Here is an 18,487-nt window from a genome sequence, read left to right as displayed (position 1 = left end):
GTTCATGTGTAAGTTTCCACGCTACAAGAAGATTACCGATTTAAAAATGAAAGAAACAGAAATGAATTTATATTGGGGGGGTAAAAGTGAACTTTTACACTCAATTAAATCACTAAAAAATTGTTCCATGGAAAGTGGCAAGTGTTTGCCATGAACTTAGATTGTATGGGGTGATACGAATCTCTGCACCTAAGCCTCCGTTGGGCCTGTTGTGTTGCCATGAACTTAGTAACAAGATAAAATTTTGGAAAATTAGAAAATTAATCATTTCACTATTATAACTTCGACTTATGAAACTCCGACTCGAATTCGAAGTCAATTGATGAAGGTATGGAATGGAAACACAAATGATAATCGATACTTCTACGTCTACAAATGGAGACAATGCATGTTTGTAGTTTATTCATTAATAATAAATTATTTGGAACAGCGTTGGATCTATTTAGTTTGCGTGATGACTGTCAAGATCAATTTAAATTGCTAACAAATATCATGGCCACTTTTATGCCATCACTGGTCTTTCTTTAAAATATTTATAAAACCTCTTATGAAAATAAAAACCTCAACGGGCAAAATAAAAGACTTATTGATATTGTTATTTGTTTACCAAGTGACTCCCCTTGGTCACTTGAAATAAGAAATAAGACATAAGAAATTCAACAAGAGCGATGTTCTAGCTTAAGATGCTGTGTTTCATGTTTCATGTTTACATGGTGTGATTATGATTAACCGTTTTTCTCCGCGAAACGAAAACATAAGGCCGCCATTTCATTTTGGAAAACATAAACAAAATGACAGTTCCAATGGGACAAGTGCAGCACTGTCTCATTTCGAAAATGGTGAATCGATGTTTTCGTTTCGTGGAGAAAAACGGCAGAACACAACATGCACGCATGAAAAATATTGTGGTCACTTCTGGAAGAAAATGAAAAAATCCAACTTCAGAGGTATAACGGCCCTCGCTTCGCTCTTGTTATAATTTCCTATTTAACCCCTCGGTAAACAAATAACTATTTCGAACCTTAAAAGCCTTTATTCAGACTGGTTAATTAAAAGAGACGTTCATTTTCTCAGGAAATATTCAACGTAACATATATTTACATATGAAAAGGCATACCGTAAAATTGCTGGCAAAACTAAAATATTTGTCGGTTAGCGTTAAAAACATTCAGATGTTGTTTACCAGCTAACATTTTCACGTCAGGAAAATCTAAAGAAGAAAGCCAAATAATGCAAAGTACACACACACACCATTTTATTTTATTTTTCATTGTAATTCAATGAAAATGAGTGTGAGAAAATGCCGCAGCTGCTACAGTAATTTTCACATATTGTTCAATGCTTCACATGCATATATTTAACAGTGAAAAATAATATTACATTTGCCAAAATAAACCGTGAACTCGGAAAAACAAATTTTCCTTCATGACCTTGACCTTACTGTCCCTATGTGTATGTTGCCAAACACTATGTTATGCTATTTATATAATGCTGCTACTTCTTCTGCGGTATTACTGAACACTTAAAGTAACGGTAAATGCGAAATGTACCGAAAATCCAGTATCATATCCATATTGGTAAATCTATAGCACAGACAGTACCGATCGGATTAAAGTGAGGAAACATCGGTTCATTTCATTTTGTACACAAAAAGTACGTTCTGTACACAAAACGTCCCTTTTGTACACACACAAAAAATATTTTGTACACAAAATTAAAGATTTTGTACACAAAATTGATTATTTTGTACACAAAAGGTCTGTTTTGTACACAAACAAAAATATTTTGTACACAAACATAACTGATTTTGTACACGGAAACCGTAACAACGTACACAGAAAACACTATTCGTACACAAAATCTTGTTAAGCTTCTAGCAATTTTTTGAATTAGCTTTACGCGATCTCAGCACATAAGTTATCAAGTGTGACAAAACAAAGAAGCTTTATCACAATGAGAGTTCTCAATTGGCTGTGTTTTTTGATTTTGAGAGATTTTTTTATTATAAACATAAATTGCATTGAGCAGCACTTTCATTCCTAGAAGTTAATAATTAACAGAACAACGGCACCAAAAAGAAGAGGTAATACAGTTATAGAAGAGAACGTGTAATTTGTGTCTGTAGTCTTTCAAAAGTATATTTGCTTAATTCAATCTTTTGTCATTGGACTACATCTTGTTTCATACACTTTCTTTACTGTAGGATGATGTATTTTCTTTGTGCGGGGGCTCCGCCCCCAAACCCCCGCGCCTGCGGCGAGCTTTTCTTTACGCCCTGCAGGCTGCCGTACGTTCATGGGGCTCTGCCCCAAACCCCGCTAGGGGCTCTGCCCCTTAGACCCCGCAAGGGGGGCTGTACCCCCCTTGACCCCCCACTGCGGGGGCTGCCGCCCCTCGACCCCGCTTCTTTTTTTTTTTTTATAATTCACGGCCTGCGGCGCTGCTTTTCATGTACAATGTTTTTACCTATCATTTTTTAAATTAATAACACAATAATACAATATTTAGATTACTCATTGAAAATTTTAAATATTCAAATGCACATGTATAAGAATTCGCATTATTCCGATTCCCACAGGCCAACATTGTAATAACGTCGATGAATAAATATATTCTTCTCTCTCTCACAAAATCATCAAATTTGTGTACAAAATGATTCTTCTTTGTGTACAGAACGAACATACTGTGTACAGAACGAACTTACTGTGTACAAAATGATCACTTTTGTGTACAAAATGATCACTTTTATGTACAAAATAATCATTTTTGTGTACAAAATCATGGTTTCTGTGTACACAATTGACTTTTTGTGTACAAAATGTATGTTTTGTGTACAGAACGTACTTTTTGTGTACAAAAAGAAATAAACCGGAAACATCTCTTTTTGATTTTAAACGAAGAGTATGCAGAAAATGATACGGTTCATTTAAATCCACAAAACCACAAACAAATATGTTTACCACCGTTGGCTACCAGAAGGTATAAAGGAAATTTAGTAGTACAAAATGACACCAACCTGACACGTTTATAGATGACATCGGTATGGCTAAAACATTACTAATAATATCCGGATCCGATACGGGACACGACGAGTATGCTATCGATGAACTTCTTCCTGGAGATGGGCTCACTCGACTGTGCCGTACGTTTAATGTCCTTTCGCCCATTTTTCCCCGTTGAAGATTTTTTTTTCTTGATTTCCTTTAGCTGAACATTTTTGTAATTGTTTTTGATGACAACTCAAATAACTCAGTCATTAATTTTATTTTATCACTTCTGCACCACTGCCATATCGGTCAATTAATTTTCCCACAGCTTTTTCCAGTAGTAAATGTCGTACAGTTCCCTGTTCGTGCATATTATATCGATATAGACATACTCATCCAGTAGTTATATATGCATATCATACGGAAAAAAAATCTTCTTTTTTTCCTCTATTCGACGAACAATAGGAAAAACCAAAAATGAAATCCAATGAATCTTCTACGGGACGAATATCTAAAGGAATAAAAAAAATTCTTTTGTCCCCGTGACCGACAAAACAAAAAAGGGAATTTTCACAGTTTTCTTGTTCAGTAATTCCGTTCTATATTGTACAAAAAAAAAACTATTTTAGTTTGTGCGGTCACCAATCGCACCAAACTAATCGTGCCGAGAATTGCAATGCAACTGAACAATAATGTACAGTGACTGTCATGATAGGATTTCGTGTAACGAAGAGATAAAATAAAGGAAAGGAGAACATAAAATGTATTTAAATAAACGGTAGCTGAGCTTTTCATTGACAAACAGACGTAGAGAGATTTTCGTGCGGCTGTGATATTTTCGTAGAAGAAATTCTCCCTACAAACGAAAATTTGAATTGAGATGAGAGCTTCGTGTTATTAAGATGAACAAAGTTTTTGTAAAACTCTGTATCTACCTGCCGGAAACGCGGAAGAGTACAAGTTATGTTACACTTTCACAGACAGCAAGCAGGATAGGTAACAAATAGTTACTACTATATTTGATCCAAATATTTTTCGAGAGAATGAAATACAATCTTTTTCGCAATTCCGGTCCATAATCATCACCTTTCCATGCATCCATTTAATGTCGTTTTGAGGGTATTTATTTCACTGTATTTCTGGACACAGTGCACGCAGTGCGATATCACCTTTTTTTCGCACGCTAAAGAACCTATTACCTTCAACGAAGGCTAAATTTTTATAAATAAAAATCTTGCATTGACCAGAAATCGAACCCCCGACACCAAAAGGTTTTTGAACACAAAGCAGTGACTATAGCCATTCGGCTATAGAGTCACACAATTATACCGAACGTATTGTTGAAGCGTATATACTAAGCATTGACTACTCGATTTCATTCAACGCGTCTCTTTACATCACATTGCAATGTGTATTATAATGCAGCCTTCTTAATCGTTCAAATGATTTTCTGTATACACAAGAACTTTGGAACAAAATGTGGGACATGTTTTGCATTGGAAAGGTGATTATGGCCCGAAATTGCGAAAAACGTTGTATCTACCACGGTAGGTATGCCGGTATTTTTTCGCACACGACGTCTTGTCGACCTCGGCTTCGCCTCGACATCGACATCTAGTGCGAAAAAATACCTTCATACCTACCTTGGTAGATAAATAACTATTACTTCATTTGTTTTAACATGCATTATGATATTTAAGTGAACGTCAGGTATAGTTGTCAAATGTTTGAAGTTGTTGCGGGATAGTTTCTGCACCAAATTTTAGAATCTGATAGTCAATTACCAAGAATGCATCAAAAGACTTTCTAATAAAGTCTTTCATTTATGTCCGCCTAATGAAAAGACCTAGATCAAAAAACTTGATAAGTATATCGGTGAGTTATTTACTGCCGCCTTCGAAGACCGACAGAGAGACCACGGAATAATTGGATAGATTGTGTGGTCGAAGATACTAGATCGGGGTCGCGGAGTGAAGGAAGTTAGTAGTCATCCAAACTCCGCTTGTGTTGACAAAGCCTGATAAGTAAGTAAGTAGGTCTTCGAAACTTTGAATCCTATCTGGATTTCGAGATCCGTCAAGAACTTTCGTTACTCGAGATTCACAATTCTTCGATTAACTTCTCAACTCTCTCTCTGTAGAGTTGGAAAGCCTGATGATTAACCAATTCGCAAAAAAAATCTTTTCTTTTTTTTCAATAAAAGCCAGAGTAATTTCAGATTTGTTGTGTCACTTACGACAATTTTCATAACATACATGTCACCACCTTTATGGTCCTAGTGACATAATATACTATTCTTTACAGAACTAAATGTGCAGAAGATTATCAAGGTAAATTATGGTATTGTACGTGTATTTAGAAAGCTTTCCACCGTAGACGACCATATAGTCTGTCATCTCTGTGGACATCTCCGTATAAATTCCCTATTTTTACGATTTTTACTAAACAAGTCAAGTTTAACCTGTTACATACAGCAAGCATATGACCAGTATTATTGTCGGGTCTATTACTTCTATCGATCAAAATATTTTCAATCGGTTGATTTCAAATCTTGTATTTCAATTTTTTTAACATGCATTTTACTGTATAAAGGACCATATTACCCAGAGCTTGTCATTATTTTTGTCGTCGTTATCGATAACAGCTGATTAGCCGTATGTGACAGGTTTAAAATTCGCGGAAAGTGCATGCGGCGGATCAACAAACACAAACGATTTTTTGACAGAACAAGAGAGAGAATAGTTGTTGTCAGAAACTTGAAAAGTCAACCTCTATATTCCAAATATTTTCTTGATTTGTAGCAAGAATTACCTTTATAATCTCTCTTAATGGACAATGTTTTCTGTAAGATTTGTAGTTTGGTGACGAATCTGTACATTCTACCGTGATCATCTGCTAAATTAGCTAAATACGGCTGTGATTTACAACAGCATCACACATAACACCGATACGTTGACCTACACAGTTGCCCAACAACATTTGCATCTGCAATGGATGTATTTCAAACAACTACCAGCAAAAAGAACAATATCATCATTCCTGAAGAGATTTCGATCAAAGTGGAACCGGAATTGGTGTTACTCGATGACGATGATGAGGATGACTACAATGACGATGGTACAGTGTACGATGAAGGTATGTCAATATGTCAAACCGAATACGAAGAGTACGACCAGTACGATGGACCAGAAGTTGTCGGCAACACTGACGCATACATGTCCTACGATGAGATTCAGTTGCAAAATGAATTGGAAACGTCTCAGACCACCCCTGTCGACGACGATGTGATACTGATAGAAAGTGATAGTGACGGGAATGAGGGCAATTCATCGGACATGAAAGTATCGTACGAATGCAAACTATGTCTTAAAACAGTGGCCACTAGCTACAATTTGAAACGCCATATGATGATACACTCCGGTAATTGGTTTTTATTGAATTTGGTGACACTTTCAGGTTTTGGGCCAGGTTTTGCCCGCTTATCTGGCCTTAAGGCTTGATTTTCACTTACGAAAAAAGTACTCCGTGTGAGAGACAAAATTGAATATTATTTTCAATTTGTGCTTTGTTTACTTGACAGCTCGCCCTCTAACGGCTTTCACACTGACGACTTTTTGTTGAGTGGAAACCTTACTTAATGCTCGATTTCCACTTACGCCGTTTTGCCTCCGTTTAGCTAACCGCACATCTCTTTCATTGTTGAGAGAGTAAACAGTTATAAAACGGAGTACGCTTTTCGTAAGTGGAAATCAAGCCTAAAGGACCTTTAGTAAATGTAATCGTTTTAGGTGAACGGCCCTATTGTTGTGACATATGCGACAAGCGATTCAGAGAGTTCAGCGATCTGAAGAAACACCGCAAAATTCATGTTCACAACGAAAATTTCAAATGCATGATTTGCTACAGCGAAACGCCGATGCCCGATGATCCGACAAAATGTTCAAAATGCTGTAAAAAGGAAGTTCAATACCAGGCCGAAAATATAATCATTCGCGATGCTAGCATTCCCCGACTGGAAGGCAACAAAAGGGCGTACATTTGCTCGGTATGTGATCGAATATTCGGCAGCAGTCACAACTTAAAGAGACATCACATGATTCATACGGGGTAGGTGATGGATGGTGACATTGAAATTTGATTGGCCACCAGTAACGTATTTTTCATTTTGCAGTGAAAAACCATACAAATGTGATTGGGTCGGATGTCCAAAATATTTCCGAGAATTAAGTACACTCCGAAAGCATCGAGGAACGCATTCGAAGGCGCTAGAATACATTGCGTATGTGAAGCAACCGTTATTTGAATGCAATGTGTGCAACATGAAATTCATGAGCCACGAAAGTTTAAGCGAACATATTGAAGGTAGTCAACACTATTCGAGTGTAGATAGTGATCTAACATCGACGTCATTACGTTGTCCGACATGTAGCAAAACATTTCGAAGTCCTCAGCATCTACACAGTCACATACTTACGCATTAGTATTTAGGGATGATCCTAGGAACCTATAGAGACACCCAGATGAACACTTGAACTACCTTTTATCTATATGAACAGGTTCGTCGTTTTCGTATAAGTTTTCCTGCAAAGTTTGATGGATTTTGTTCATGAGTTAAGTTTTCAGATTTTTTTATAAAATAATTGATCTCCTGACTAGCATTCTAGTCAAATACACGTTTCTGTTGACTTTGTGAAAGTTCGTAGAATCTGATTCGTTTTCGAACTTCACGATGAGTATTAAGAGTCATATCGCGAAATCTTCGAACAATCGGCTAGCCATGCCATTCGGATTTTTGAAGAGTATGGTACCCATCGAATCCTTGTTTCATTACGAGTTCAACGAGGTACATCTCGCCTCTTGCGGAACTGTTGTTTTCGTGCTAGAGCTGTTGGAAATATCGGTGGTTTTCAGCTGGAAATTCTTTCACCCTGATTATCTCGGGTAATAAGGGGTCGACTTCGTTCAAATTTTAGGGGATTGTAGTGCTAGACTAGGCAGATCACACAAGACATCATATACGTCGAACCGTTGGCTGAACTGGCTTCAGTGACTGTTTAAAAAAAAAAAGTTTCTCTGACTAATAACGCTTGCGCGCATCAGCAAGCCTGATGGTTGAATGTTCCATTGGAAGGCATAGACTCCCTACTTCCTAAAAGTATAGAAACTTGTGCTGGAGGGACTTTTTTTTTTTTTTTTTTTTTAATTGAAAGTTTTATTTAAAACTGGAGGGACTATTGGATGTAAGAGATAGGGTAATTTCTAAAATGTCACCTTGTACTCCAAAGAGATTTCGACCGGTTTGTGGACCACTTTAATTTTTTTACCTTAAATTTAATTGACCTCAGCTTTCCAATGATAATTTTCCTGACTTTACTTCTTACAAGAAATGCGATTTTGGTTTACTTTTCTGAAGCAGCCGAGTTTGTGGTTGGTTGGATGCATGCGATAAATGCTCCTCAGACCTTGGGCTACATTATGGCACAGTTTGCTGTACCAAGAAAACTAAATTCACATGAGAGCGGTTAACCTAAGTACCAGATGAAAAAATTTCCACCTGAAAACCATTGATATTTCCAACAGCTCTAGCACCAAAACGACAATAGCGCGACAGGCGAGATGTACCTCATTGAGCTCGTAATGAAACTAGGATTCGATGTGTACCATACTCTTCAAAAATCCGGATACGTTGAATTTATCCTCCATACAAATCGTTCGAAGAATTCGCGATAAACGGATTTATATTTCGAAAAGAAGGAGCATCTGGGCACCCTAGACGAATGCAATTAAAATCATGAATCTGTGTCATATCACAAGCAATCGGTTCATCTGTGCAGTGCTAGACGAACTAATCTTTTCGGTTTAATTGCTGCATTTATGCTCTTCCGTTCTACCTATGAACTCAAAATTTTGATATTTTATTCATAAATTTTATTTATTTACATTTTTTACATTTATTTAGTTTTAACGTGAAATTTCCTTGAATCCAAAAGTCTTTTATTTGAGATAAGAGAAATATTGTTTAGCTCATTCCGAATGAAAACATTCCAGTTAGATTTGTAAGTATTTTGCTTAAAAATAAATAGAAATAAATTCTTTTTGATGATTTTTGATTTTTTCGTGGTTCTACCGAAGTGACGCTGTTCGGTCTGCTGTAAATGAAAGTTCAATTTCGATTTTTCTGCAGAACATTAGGCATTGGGGATATAATCGTGAAAATCAATTTGTGAATTTGTTAGTTTAATCGTGAAAGTCTTTGTTGAGATATTTCGCGATTTTTCACGTTTAAGAGTACACAAAAATTGCTAGTACAAATTTTGATACAAAGTATCGACAACAGCGACCAGCATTGACGCCACAGGTCCGCTGAAAATTCAAAAATAAGTGTCAAATCCAAATCAAGTGCAGGGTCGTTATGGGCAGGGCACATACCAATTTTGCTTAAACCGAGACGAAAAGTTCAGGAGCACAAGACTCCTTTTCACATTTATTGAACTTCAAAGAAAAATCCTTCGGAGAAACATCCTTTGGAACGACAAACAGAGCTATCGCTCTTCCCTTTCCCGCACATCACGTAAAGTGGCAAAACAAGAAAAAAGAAAAGCTGTTTCAACCTCAAGAACTAGCGGCGGTCACAGGTCAGAGTGGACTTACCATCTTCAGTTGCTTCCGCTAGCCTCTTACACAAGACAGCAGCAAAACTTTCCATGAACAAGTGTAGGATAGTTTGCATTGAGAAATTGCCATCTGCTGTTAGAAAATTTGGGGAAATCGTGGAAAGCTGCTAAGAAATCACAAAAAAAATGCAGCAAAGCAAACAAAAGAATTGCGCCTGCGCTCCAAAAGCAAAAAATAAAAAATTCTTATGCGTCGTACTCACGATTCTTACGTCACCAACCGTCTGATTCACCTGTTTACACCATTCATCCAGCTAGCGAAAATTGCACAATCACCAGCAAACAGCTGCAACAATAAAACAACGAAACGGAAAAACAATGCGAAAAACCTTCGATCGAAGTCAATTTTGACTGAAAATGTTTCTTAGCCTTCTGTGCAGCAACAATACTGAACAAAATCAGTTGAAGAAAATCTCATAGTGAGTGAAGTACGACCTCAAGCTACACTAATTGGCCCAGAGTGTTGGAAAATGGTCGATAACTGAAATATTGCACTCCAGACTTCCCCCCCCCCTCCTTTTTACGAAAACTGACAGGATTTCAGCTTGACACCCGAACTTTTCTTTTTCAGGACACCAAGGGCTTTCCAAATCACCCAAGACATCCCGTGCACCTTTCATGGACACGGGCACTTCCGTGGCTGCTGGAATACCAGTGCTTCCACCTAAATCAAAAACAAATACCGAACAATCCATCCTTATCTATTTTCTGTCATAAAATTTTAATTTAAGTTTGCCGCTTATATCAGGTACGTCACCAATTATGTGAATCCCCGTAAGAACTGTCACTGACAATATAGTGAAATCTGTTGAATTGCACAACATTCTTTCAGATAGCAACTGTCGTCTGTTGCTCAAACACTGTGACCATATTTCTTTGTGTGTTCATAAACTCAAAATTATTTTCAAATTGTTCGGATAAGCCAATAAATGAAGGTTTCTTTTTATATTAGTGATAAAATATTTGTTTATTGAATTTCGTTGCACGAACTTTGTACACGTCATGTAAGTAATATCTGAATAGTTTGTATGAATTCCAAATTCCAATTCGAACTGTTACCGATATGTTATGAATCAAATTTTGCACATTTTTAAATATGAAGATGTCGAATTGATCAAATAGTTTGGACTGCTTCTTGCCAGTTCAAATTTTTGAATTCTTTTGGCATTTCATTATGTAAACAAATAAGCAATGAAAGTTGTTATAGTTTTCTCTGTGTCATGTGTTGGTCATCAGTTGTTTTTCTTGCTTCTTCTTCCAGTTTGTATCTATTCTAGTCCTGTCCCGGCTGATCATTTGATCACTGTATCGAGTGTTATGATGAAAGAGAAAGAGATATTTTGACAATTACCCCAAGGCAAGTTATAATAAACTGGTCTTCGGTCCTCTCGCTCTCTACGTGCCACGTTGAAAGAGAAGTAAATATTTTGACAAGTAGCCCAAGGAAAGTTGTAATATCTAGTCTTCGGTTTTCTCGCTCTGATCATAACAGTCTATAATGCTTAGTTTCCTCTTACCAAAAAAGTACTCCGTGTGAGAGACAAAATTGAATTTTTTCAATTTTTCCTTTGTTTATTTGACAGCTCGCTCTCTCACGGCTCTCAAACAGAGTACTTTTTGTTGAGTGGAATGAACACTTAAGGCGATAAGCTTGAAAAATGTAATCTTTTGTCGGGGATGAGGTAAATGTCAAATGAATTTTTTCTGTTTATCAGTCTGGCACCGTTGCTTTTTTCTTAAAAAAATCTAGTAATATAAGCCAAAAGCCAGCGAATGCGGATAGACATCTAATTATCGTTAATCAATTCCTCAATTGCTTAGACTTTCATTGATGGACGACATGTTATCCGAACTACGTAACAGAACGGCCCAACCGTGTGAAAACGCAACGAGCAATATTCCTCCACAATTTCTCAATGTATTCGGATTCATTGACTACAAGCCAGATGGATCAGTACCCTGGACAGCGATCGATAATATTTTATTGACTGACGAATTTCAATCGATTACCGATTATCTTGGAATCGACTGCGAGATGGTTGGCGTTGGTAATTTTAAGATAAGTGCGTTGGGGCGCGTTTCAATCGTCAATGAATTTGGATACTGTGTGTACGACACGTTCGTCAATCCTTTGGAGGAAATTACGGATTATAACACACAATTCAGTGGAATACGAGTAGGCGATTTGGAAGGAGGTACGTAACGTTTGTTTCGGAATGGAATGACCTGAGTCATTTTTAAATGAAAAAATTGTCCATTCAGCTCCACCGATTGATTTGGTTGTGGAAAAAGTAGCTAGCATTGTTAACGGGCGCATACTCGTTGGTCATTCCATTCACAATGATTTGGACGTGCTGAAATTGAACCATCCCTCAGTGGCTATTCGAGACACGGCAAAGTATATTACGCCTTTGCATAACTCTTTTTTGTAAAAACTCTTCGATTTATTATCAATTGTAGCTACTTTCAACATCGTAACGGCAGTAAACGGACGCCGTCATTAAAGAATTTAATCAAAAACTTTTTCAATGCCACAATACAGGACGGCGAACACTGTTCGGTGAGTAATTCATTTGAAGTAGTTGCCCAAACTCAGACTAAAAGCAAATGGGTTTTTTAAGATTCAAGATGCACAGGCTACGCTGGGATTATATTTACTCGTCAGTGAAGAATGGGAAAAGGATGCGTTAGAGAGGTAAATAATAAAAATGTTCGAAACGAACAGCCTGGTAACAAGCCATCCTCTTCTAACCCAGACGAAAAAAGGCGAATTTGGCGGACACAGTAACTGACATAACTTGTATGCACATTGAACCTCGAGCAGCCGATCTATTCACCGAATCTGAAACGATTTTCATTAGACCCAACAAATTGGATGGCGCCTACTATTCATCGGAAGAGTACAAGGACATCCACTTCAGACTGTTGATGGAAGATGTCCTCAGACCTTTACGACAAGACCTTCGTGCATTCAAGCAGCGGAGACGGCAAGACAATCATTTCAAGAGCATTCGCGTTGCAGCTAGTAATTCACTCGACGAGCCCGACTTTGAAGTTAAATCGTCCAAGACGTTGCTGGTTCCCATTCGGGGAAATCGATTAGAAGAAGTCGATTGGGACGATCGGAAAATTTTCTTGGCTGGATCGCTTTTGATACTTAGCCCAGACAACTTTCATACGATCAAATGTGCTAAGGTCATTGACATTGGCATTCCTCGCGAGGATTCCGTCATTCTCCATCTGGGGGTTAACTTTTTACTGGATGGTCCGTCGTGGAAGATCACCGACAAAGATCGATTCGAAATGATTGAAAGTCAGGCATTCTTTCTGCCCTACGAATACACATTGAATTTTCTGCAGGACGTGGATTTGGACAAATTTCCGATGAAGAAGTACATCGTGGATGCGGTAACCAAATCTGACGTATCATCACATCTAATGAAACAGCCCGACAATCAAATCGACTTCACAGTTTTAACGAAAAGCATTGGCAGCCAAGGAATCGTGCGAGCTCCATCTTTGGAATATCATCGTTGGCCGAGTGCGGCTGAATTGGATTTGGATCAATCTCAATACGAGGGACTGCAAAAAGCGTTAACTCAAGAATTGACGATAATTCAAGGACCTCCAGGTACATTCAACAGCCAACATTCAGTTTGTGCAGAGTTGATATTCTGTCATTACAGGTACTGGCAAGTCGCACGTATCACTGCAAATAGTGAAGATGCTGCTCACGAACAAATGGTTAAGCCCGTCACCGATTCTTATCGTTTCGTACACAAATCACGCGTTGGACGAGCTGCTAGAACCGATTTTAACATTTTTGACGAATGAAATGCACGGCGGAGATTTGAAAAAGGCCGAACAATCTCTTCTCCGAATCGGTGGTGGCTGTGAATCGGAGGTCGTTCTTCCGTGCACAATGAAATTCAAGAAAGAAATGTGCAAAGAAAAGAGAAAAAACAAAAAGTTAATCAAATCGCTGGAAAAGGCTTTGCTGAAGGTGCATGGTCTGGATTTCGCCAGCAAGCTCGTGCATCAAGGAATCATCAATTTCAAATTGCTTCCGCAAATAATGCTCGCTCAACTTGAAACCAATGAGACGACCAAACACATTTTCAAAATGTGGAACAAGTCGCACGAACATATGTGCCGAAACGTGTTGGAATGGTTCGGTTTGAGCGAACAATCAGTGGAATTGAGACAGGCTTCTCTGATCTCAATCCGGAACGGAATGTTTGTGCTATTATGCAACAATCTTGAAACAATTTTGAACGAAACGTTTCCTCGAATTCCAACCACTTTGGAGAAATTGAAAGGAAAATCTCTACACAGTGCGAATCCGGATCATCAGCAGTTCGTAACTCGTTGGGGCTTTTATTTTTTTCTTGTCGACCATCTCACTGATATTGTTCAGGCCACCACAGATGAACTGACCAAGGCGAATATTCGCGACAAAGAGCTTGTTAATTACGTCAAAGAAAATCAAACGATAAAAAACGCCAGAGTGATCGGTATGACGACGACCGGTGCAGTAAAATACAAAAAAATGGTCGAAACGAAATTCAAATCGAACATCATGATCGTGGAAGAGGCTGCCCATGTATTGGAAGCCTATGTCGTCGCATCACTAACGCATCACTGCACACAACTAATTCTGATCGGCGATCACAAACAATTGCGACCGATGATAGCCGATCACAATTTGAAGGAATCTTTCTTGGACGTATCGCTCATGGAACGTCTCGTTAAAAATGGAATCGCCCAGAATACTCAAAACTGGACGCAGCTCAAAGTGCAGCATCGAATGCGAACGGAAATTGCCGAATTGATTTGTCCGGCCATTTACGATGAACTGGAGAATCATTCAGATGTAGACCAGTATCCGAATGTCATGGGCTGTGCGAAGAATTTGTTTTTTGTTCAACATGAACATCAGGAGAGCCAGGTAAATACGAAATAAAATGCCACCGGTAGACCCGTACGAAGTACTGGCGTCTAATAGGTTTACCACAACTGTTGTAACACTTTGTCGAATTCAACTCCCAAAGCACTCGTACGTGTCCCTCCTTATGTTCTGTTTTACATTTTCAGGAGGCTCGCTCGAAAAGTCGTTTCAACGCTTACGAAGCTAAGTATATTATCGGACTACTATCGTATTTCACGGCGTGCGGGTACCTTCCCACACAAATATCTGTCATATGCACCTACTTGGCTCAAAAAACTCTGATCGAAAATGTGCTAACTTCAACACTCATCGCACCTGTGACACAATTCTAATTTCATTCGATTGACTTGCAGACAATCAATGATGATCCAGCCATCAACCAAATTCAGATCAGCACTGTGGACGGGTATCAGGGCAAGCAGAACGATTTAATCATTTTGTCTCTCGTACGAAACAACAGCAATGACAACGTCGGATTTTTGGACACCGACAACCGAGTCTGTGTTGCCTTGTCCCGTGCTCGGTAAGTTCGCTGCCGGTATCATTGCTCCGTATTGAACGTTCGCTTTTCCCTTTGCAGACATGGCCTAATTATGATTGGAAATATGAGAATTTTGGCTACTTGCTCGGATACGTGGTCAAAAATCAATAAAATTTTAGTTGATCGCAACAACATCGGCGAGTATTTACCGTTGACTCGACCAGAACTGTTCAAGCTACACGACCAACTCATACATTCCACTGTTAAATCTTCATCATCGGCTGTTAGCAAACTACCAGCAAGAACCCGTCGATCCCGATTTACACATCAACGAAACAATGAAATTCAATCCAATCGAGTTCCTGGCGCGGGATCTACTTCATCTCAAATGTCGGCAATCACCAAAGGTGCTACACTTGCCTGCGGTCACGATGTGAGTAAATCGAGCTCAACTGATACGTTCAGAGTGATATGCACAACTAAAGTCCGTGAACAATTGCCCTGCGGCCATATAAGACATCTTCCATGCAACGAACAATTAAAGGGGTCGAAGTGTCATGCTGTGACGCAAAAGAAAATGAAATGTGGTCACATTACAACAACGGCATGTCATAAGCTCTCGACTGCTACCTGCATGGTCGAAGTAAAGAAAACCTTCTCATGTGGACATCGGGACTCAGTACCGTGTCAACAAATGGTGTGCTCCAAGAAAATTGCTCAAAAACTTCCATGTGGTCACGAGTGGCAGGTCGTGTGTTCGGAAAAGACTGACCAATTTAAGTGCACTACGATCGTGAAGCGTAAGCTTCCATGTGGAAGTGAAGCTAGTGTACCATGTCACACGCTACCAGCCAAAAAAGCTTCGAGTGAATTAAAGTTGTCCTGCGGTCATATCGTTCAACTGAACGCTGCAAATTCATCCAAATGCAACATAAAAGTCCGCGAACAATTGCCGTGTGGCCATGTGAGACAAATTCCATGCAACGAGAGAGGAAAGGGACCGAAATGTGGTGCACTGATGAAGAAGACTTTAAAATGTGGTCACACTATGGATACAGCCTGTCACAAGTTTTCGTCCGCTACTTTCTGTACCTTCATCAGAAGCCGCACATTCCCCTGTGGACACAAAGTTAGCGGACCATGCCATACGCTGTCCGCTAAAGAAGCTAGATGTAAAGGCAAAACTCAGAAAAAATTGTCCTGCGGTCATTTGGCTCAGGTTTCATGTGAACTAGCTAAGACGAAAGTTAAATGTGATGTCAAAGTCGACGAGACATTGAAGTGCGGTCATGTCCGGCGAGTTTTGTGTGGTGAAGTAGGAAAGAAAGCTACAAAATGTGGAACTTTGAAGCAGAAGAAAATGAAATGTGGACATACAATATCCGTAGCGTGCCACTTGTTCCCAAATGCCCCTTGTAGTGTGGAAGTGAAAAAGGAATTTCCATGTGGTCACGAACGAAGCGTATTGTGTAAAGATCGGAATTGTGATATACGGTGTAATGCCGGCATTAAATACAAATATCCCTGTGGACATACACACGTGTTCCCTTGCGGAGTGGAAGTGGCGAAAAAATGCAACTCGAACATCAACAGAAAATTGCCGTGCGGTCATAAGCAGGATACTTCATGCCACCAGAATCCTTTAACGATAAAGTGCAGGAAGTTGGTAACTTTCGAAAAAGAGGTTTGAAAATCTTACACTTTTCTTTGACGACTTTCGGTTGCAAAAATCTTTTGTTTTCTAGGATTACGAGTGTCACACCTTCTCGAGCGTTATTGGAGAATTAAGAGATACTCTTGCCAAACTCCAATTGAAAGAATGATGAACCTTTGCACAACCCAGAAGTAAATACGAAAAATAAAGTGAAAACGTGGCCTTAATTACTTGCTAATTTGTACAATTTCCTGTAAAAATAAATAACCGTGATTTTCCTACAGTCAGTGTCAACAGTGACATTATTTTCCCTGCAGTACTTCACTGGAGAATTTTCATAGAAAAATAAGCAATTTATCTTCTGAGGAAATTCATATCGGGAGAGTCCAACGGTACGTTTTACCTTAGGGCCGCACAAAAAATTCAAATTTTTGCAAAATGAAAAATGTTTTGAATTGTATAGTCGTTTTGGTCATGTAAGGTAAGCTGGGGAATTTTGTCAGCGGTAATTTCATCGGTAAATTCGTTAATTCAAATGCCCAATGATAGGCACCGACATAGAAGTAGAATAGAATCGAGTAAGTAAGTGAATGTCTGTGCTTTCGAGAATGGCATCGCACTAGGCCCCACCTTTTGGGTGGGTCAGGTCCCTTGACTGACTGACTGGGATTTTTTCAATAGATTTTTGTAATTGCAACAAAAATATCATTTTAAGTCCGTGCGGATCTTTGTTATGTGAATTTTTGTGATATCACAAAATATTTCTGTTTTTAAATTTTACCAAGTAATTTGTGATATCACAAATATTTGTGATGCGAATTTTTGTGACGCCACCATAACTTTTTGATCGAACAAAACGCCTTTACGTTTCTCTTCGTAAATGGAATTGTACAAACGCCTTTATGTTACATTTCGTAAAAGGATGAATTCCATAGGATCGAACAAAACTAACGTTACATTTGGTAAAAGAATGAAATTCGTAAGATCGATCAAAACACCTACGTTTCATTTCGTAAAAGGATGAATTCACAAGGATTGTACAAAAATACTTTACAGTACATTTCGTAAAAGGATAAATTACTAATTAATAAGATTAACAATAATCCTAGCGAAAATCCTAGCGCTGAGATTTCACAAATATTTTCCGCACTGACTTAAAACAGCTCTTTGTCTTATTTTGTCATAAATTGTTCACTCCTTTTATTTGATTGCAAATAAATTTTCAGAACAAACAAAAGATCAGGGTTATGCAAAGCTCACACTAGTTGAAATTTTCTAGATTAAAAGACTTTTTTAACAAATAAATATACTGAATTGACCCGATTAGCTCATGAATAAGGTATGCAACTCGTGTGATTACACACTCGTTCATTTTTTTTCTAGCATAGACAGCTAGAAATCACGCCATAGAAGTCTTTTCAGAACAAATCATAGATTATTGATCCATCATTTTCCATTAACGTTAACTTTGTTAGTAATTTCAGTACTGTCGAAAATTACTCCGTATGATAAGGAGACAGAGCCATCACAAATTTCATTCTTAGTCGAATAAATTTTTTTTAGATCTGTTGAGGATTATTCAAGCTATCGTGCTATCAAGCGACCGACGAGACGAAAATTCTTTTGCGAATATCTCTAAGACCTGCTCTAAGATGACTCGTTCGTTATAGTCCATCTTCAAACTTAACCTCAGGAATTTAATTCCTCTCGATTAAAAAAAAAGTGTTGGAAATCTGTTAAGAA

General features: G+C 38.4%; 3 protein-coding genes across 8 annotated transcripts in view; 2 read left to right on the top strand and 1 right to left on the bottom strand.

Annotated features, from left to right (window-relative positions):
• LOC119071492 overlaps window positions 1-3,664 on the bottom strand; it is a 36,116-nt gene extending 32,452 nt beyond the window's left edge. For 2 of the 5 annotated variants that reach the window (XM_037176352.1, XM_037176343.1), the window contains exon 1: window positions 3,017-3,155. Coding sequence is in view for 3 of the 5 variants with exons in the window: in XM_037176349.1 (XP_037032244.1) it covers window positions 3,017-3,167 (151 nt within the window). In the remaining 2 variants the exon portion in view is untranslated. Of the gene's footprint in view, window positions 1-3,016 lie in introns of all 5 variants that reach the window. The other 3 variants (XM_037176349.1, XM_037176350.1, XM_037176348.1) reach the window with 3 other exon arrangements.
• A 2,064-nt stretch (window positions 3,665-5,728) lies between these two features.
• On the top strand, window positions 5,729-7,528 carry LOC119071487 (zinc finger protein with KRAB and SCAN domains 7-like). Its single transcript, XM_037176339.1, has 3 exons — window positions 5,729-6,407; window positions 6,776-7,094; window positions 7,159-7,528. Exons 1-3 carry the CDS (start codon window positions 5,978-5,980, stop codon window positions 7,466-7,468), a joined length of 1,059 nt encoding a protein of 352 aa, XP_037032234.1. The 5' UTR covers window positions 5,729-5,977; the 3' UTR covers window positions 7,469-7,528.
• A 2,919-nt stretch (window positions 7,529-10,447) lies between these two features.
• Window positions 10,448-17,025, top strand: LOC119071478 (NFX1-type zinc finger-containing protein 1-like). 2 transcript variants are annotated; one of them, XM_037176327.1, is made up of 11 exons: window positions 10,448-10,665; window positions 11,483-11,856; window positions 11,924-12,059; window positions 12,122-12,221; window positions 12,283-12,356; window positions 12,418-13,292; window positions 13,348-14,609; window positions 14,756-14,899; window positions 14,963-15,132; window positions 15,190-16,774; window positions 16,836-17,025. In XM_037176327.1, the coding sequence occupies exons 2-11, from the start codon at window positions 11,493-11,495 to the stop codon at window positions 16,911-16,913; spliced, it is 4,788 nt and encodes a 1,595-aa protein (XP_037032222.1). In that variant the 5' UTR covers window positions 10,448-10,665; window positions 11,483-11,492; the 3' UTR covers window positions 16,914-17,025. The 2 variants fall into 2 exon arrangements, with proteins under 2 accessions (XP_037032222.1, XP_037032223.1); XM_037176328.1 differs by having other exon boundaries at window positions 10,449-10,665; window positions 15,190-16,782; window positions 16,839-16,924.
• Window positions 17,026-18,487: the final 1,462 nt, after the last annotated feature.

The sequence above is a fragment of the Bradysia coprophila genome, assembly GCF_014529535.1.
Source record: "Bradysia coprophila strain Holo2 chromosome IV unlocalized genomic scaffold, BU_Bcop_v1 contig_5, whole genome shotgun sequence".
In the NCBI taxonomy this organism is placed as follows: Eukaryota; Metazoa; Arthropoda; class Insecta; order Diptera; family Sciaridae; genus Bradysia; species Bradysia coprophila.
This window is presented reverse-complemented; position numbering and strand designations above follow the sequence as displayed.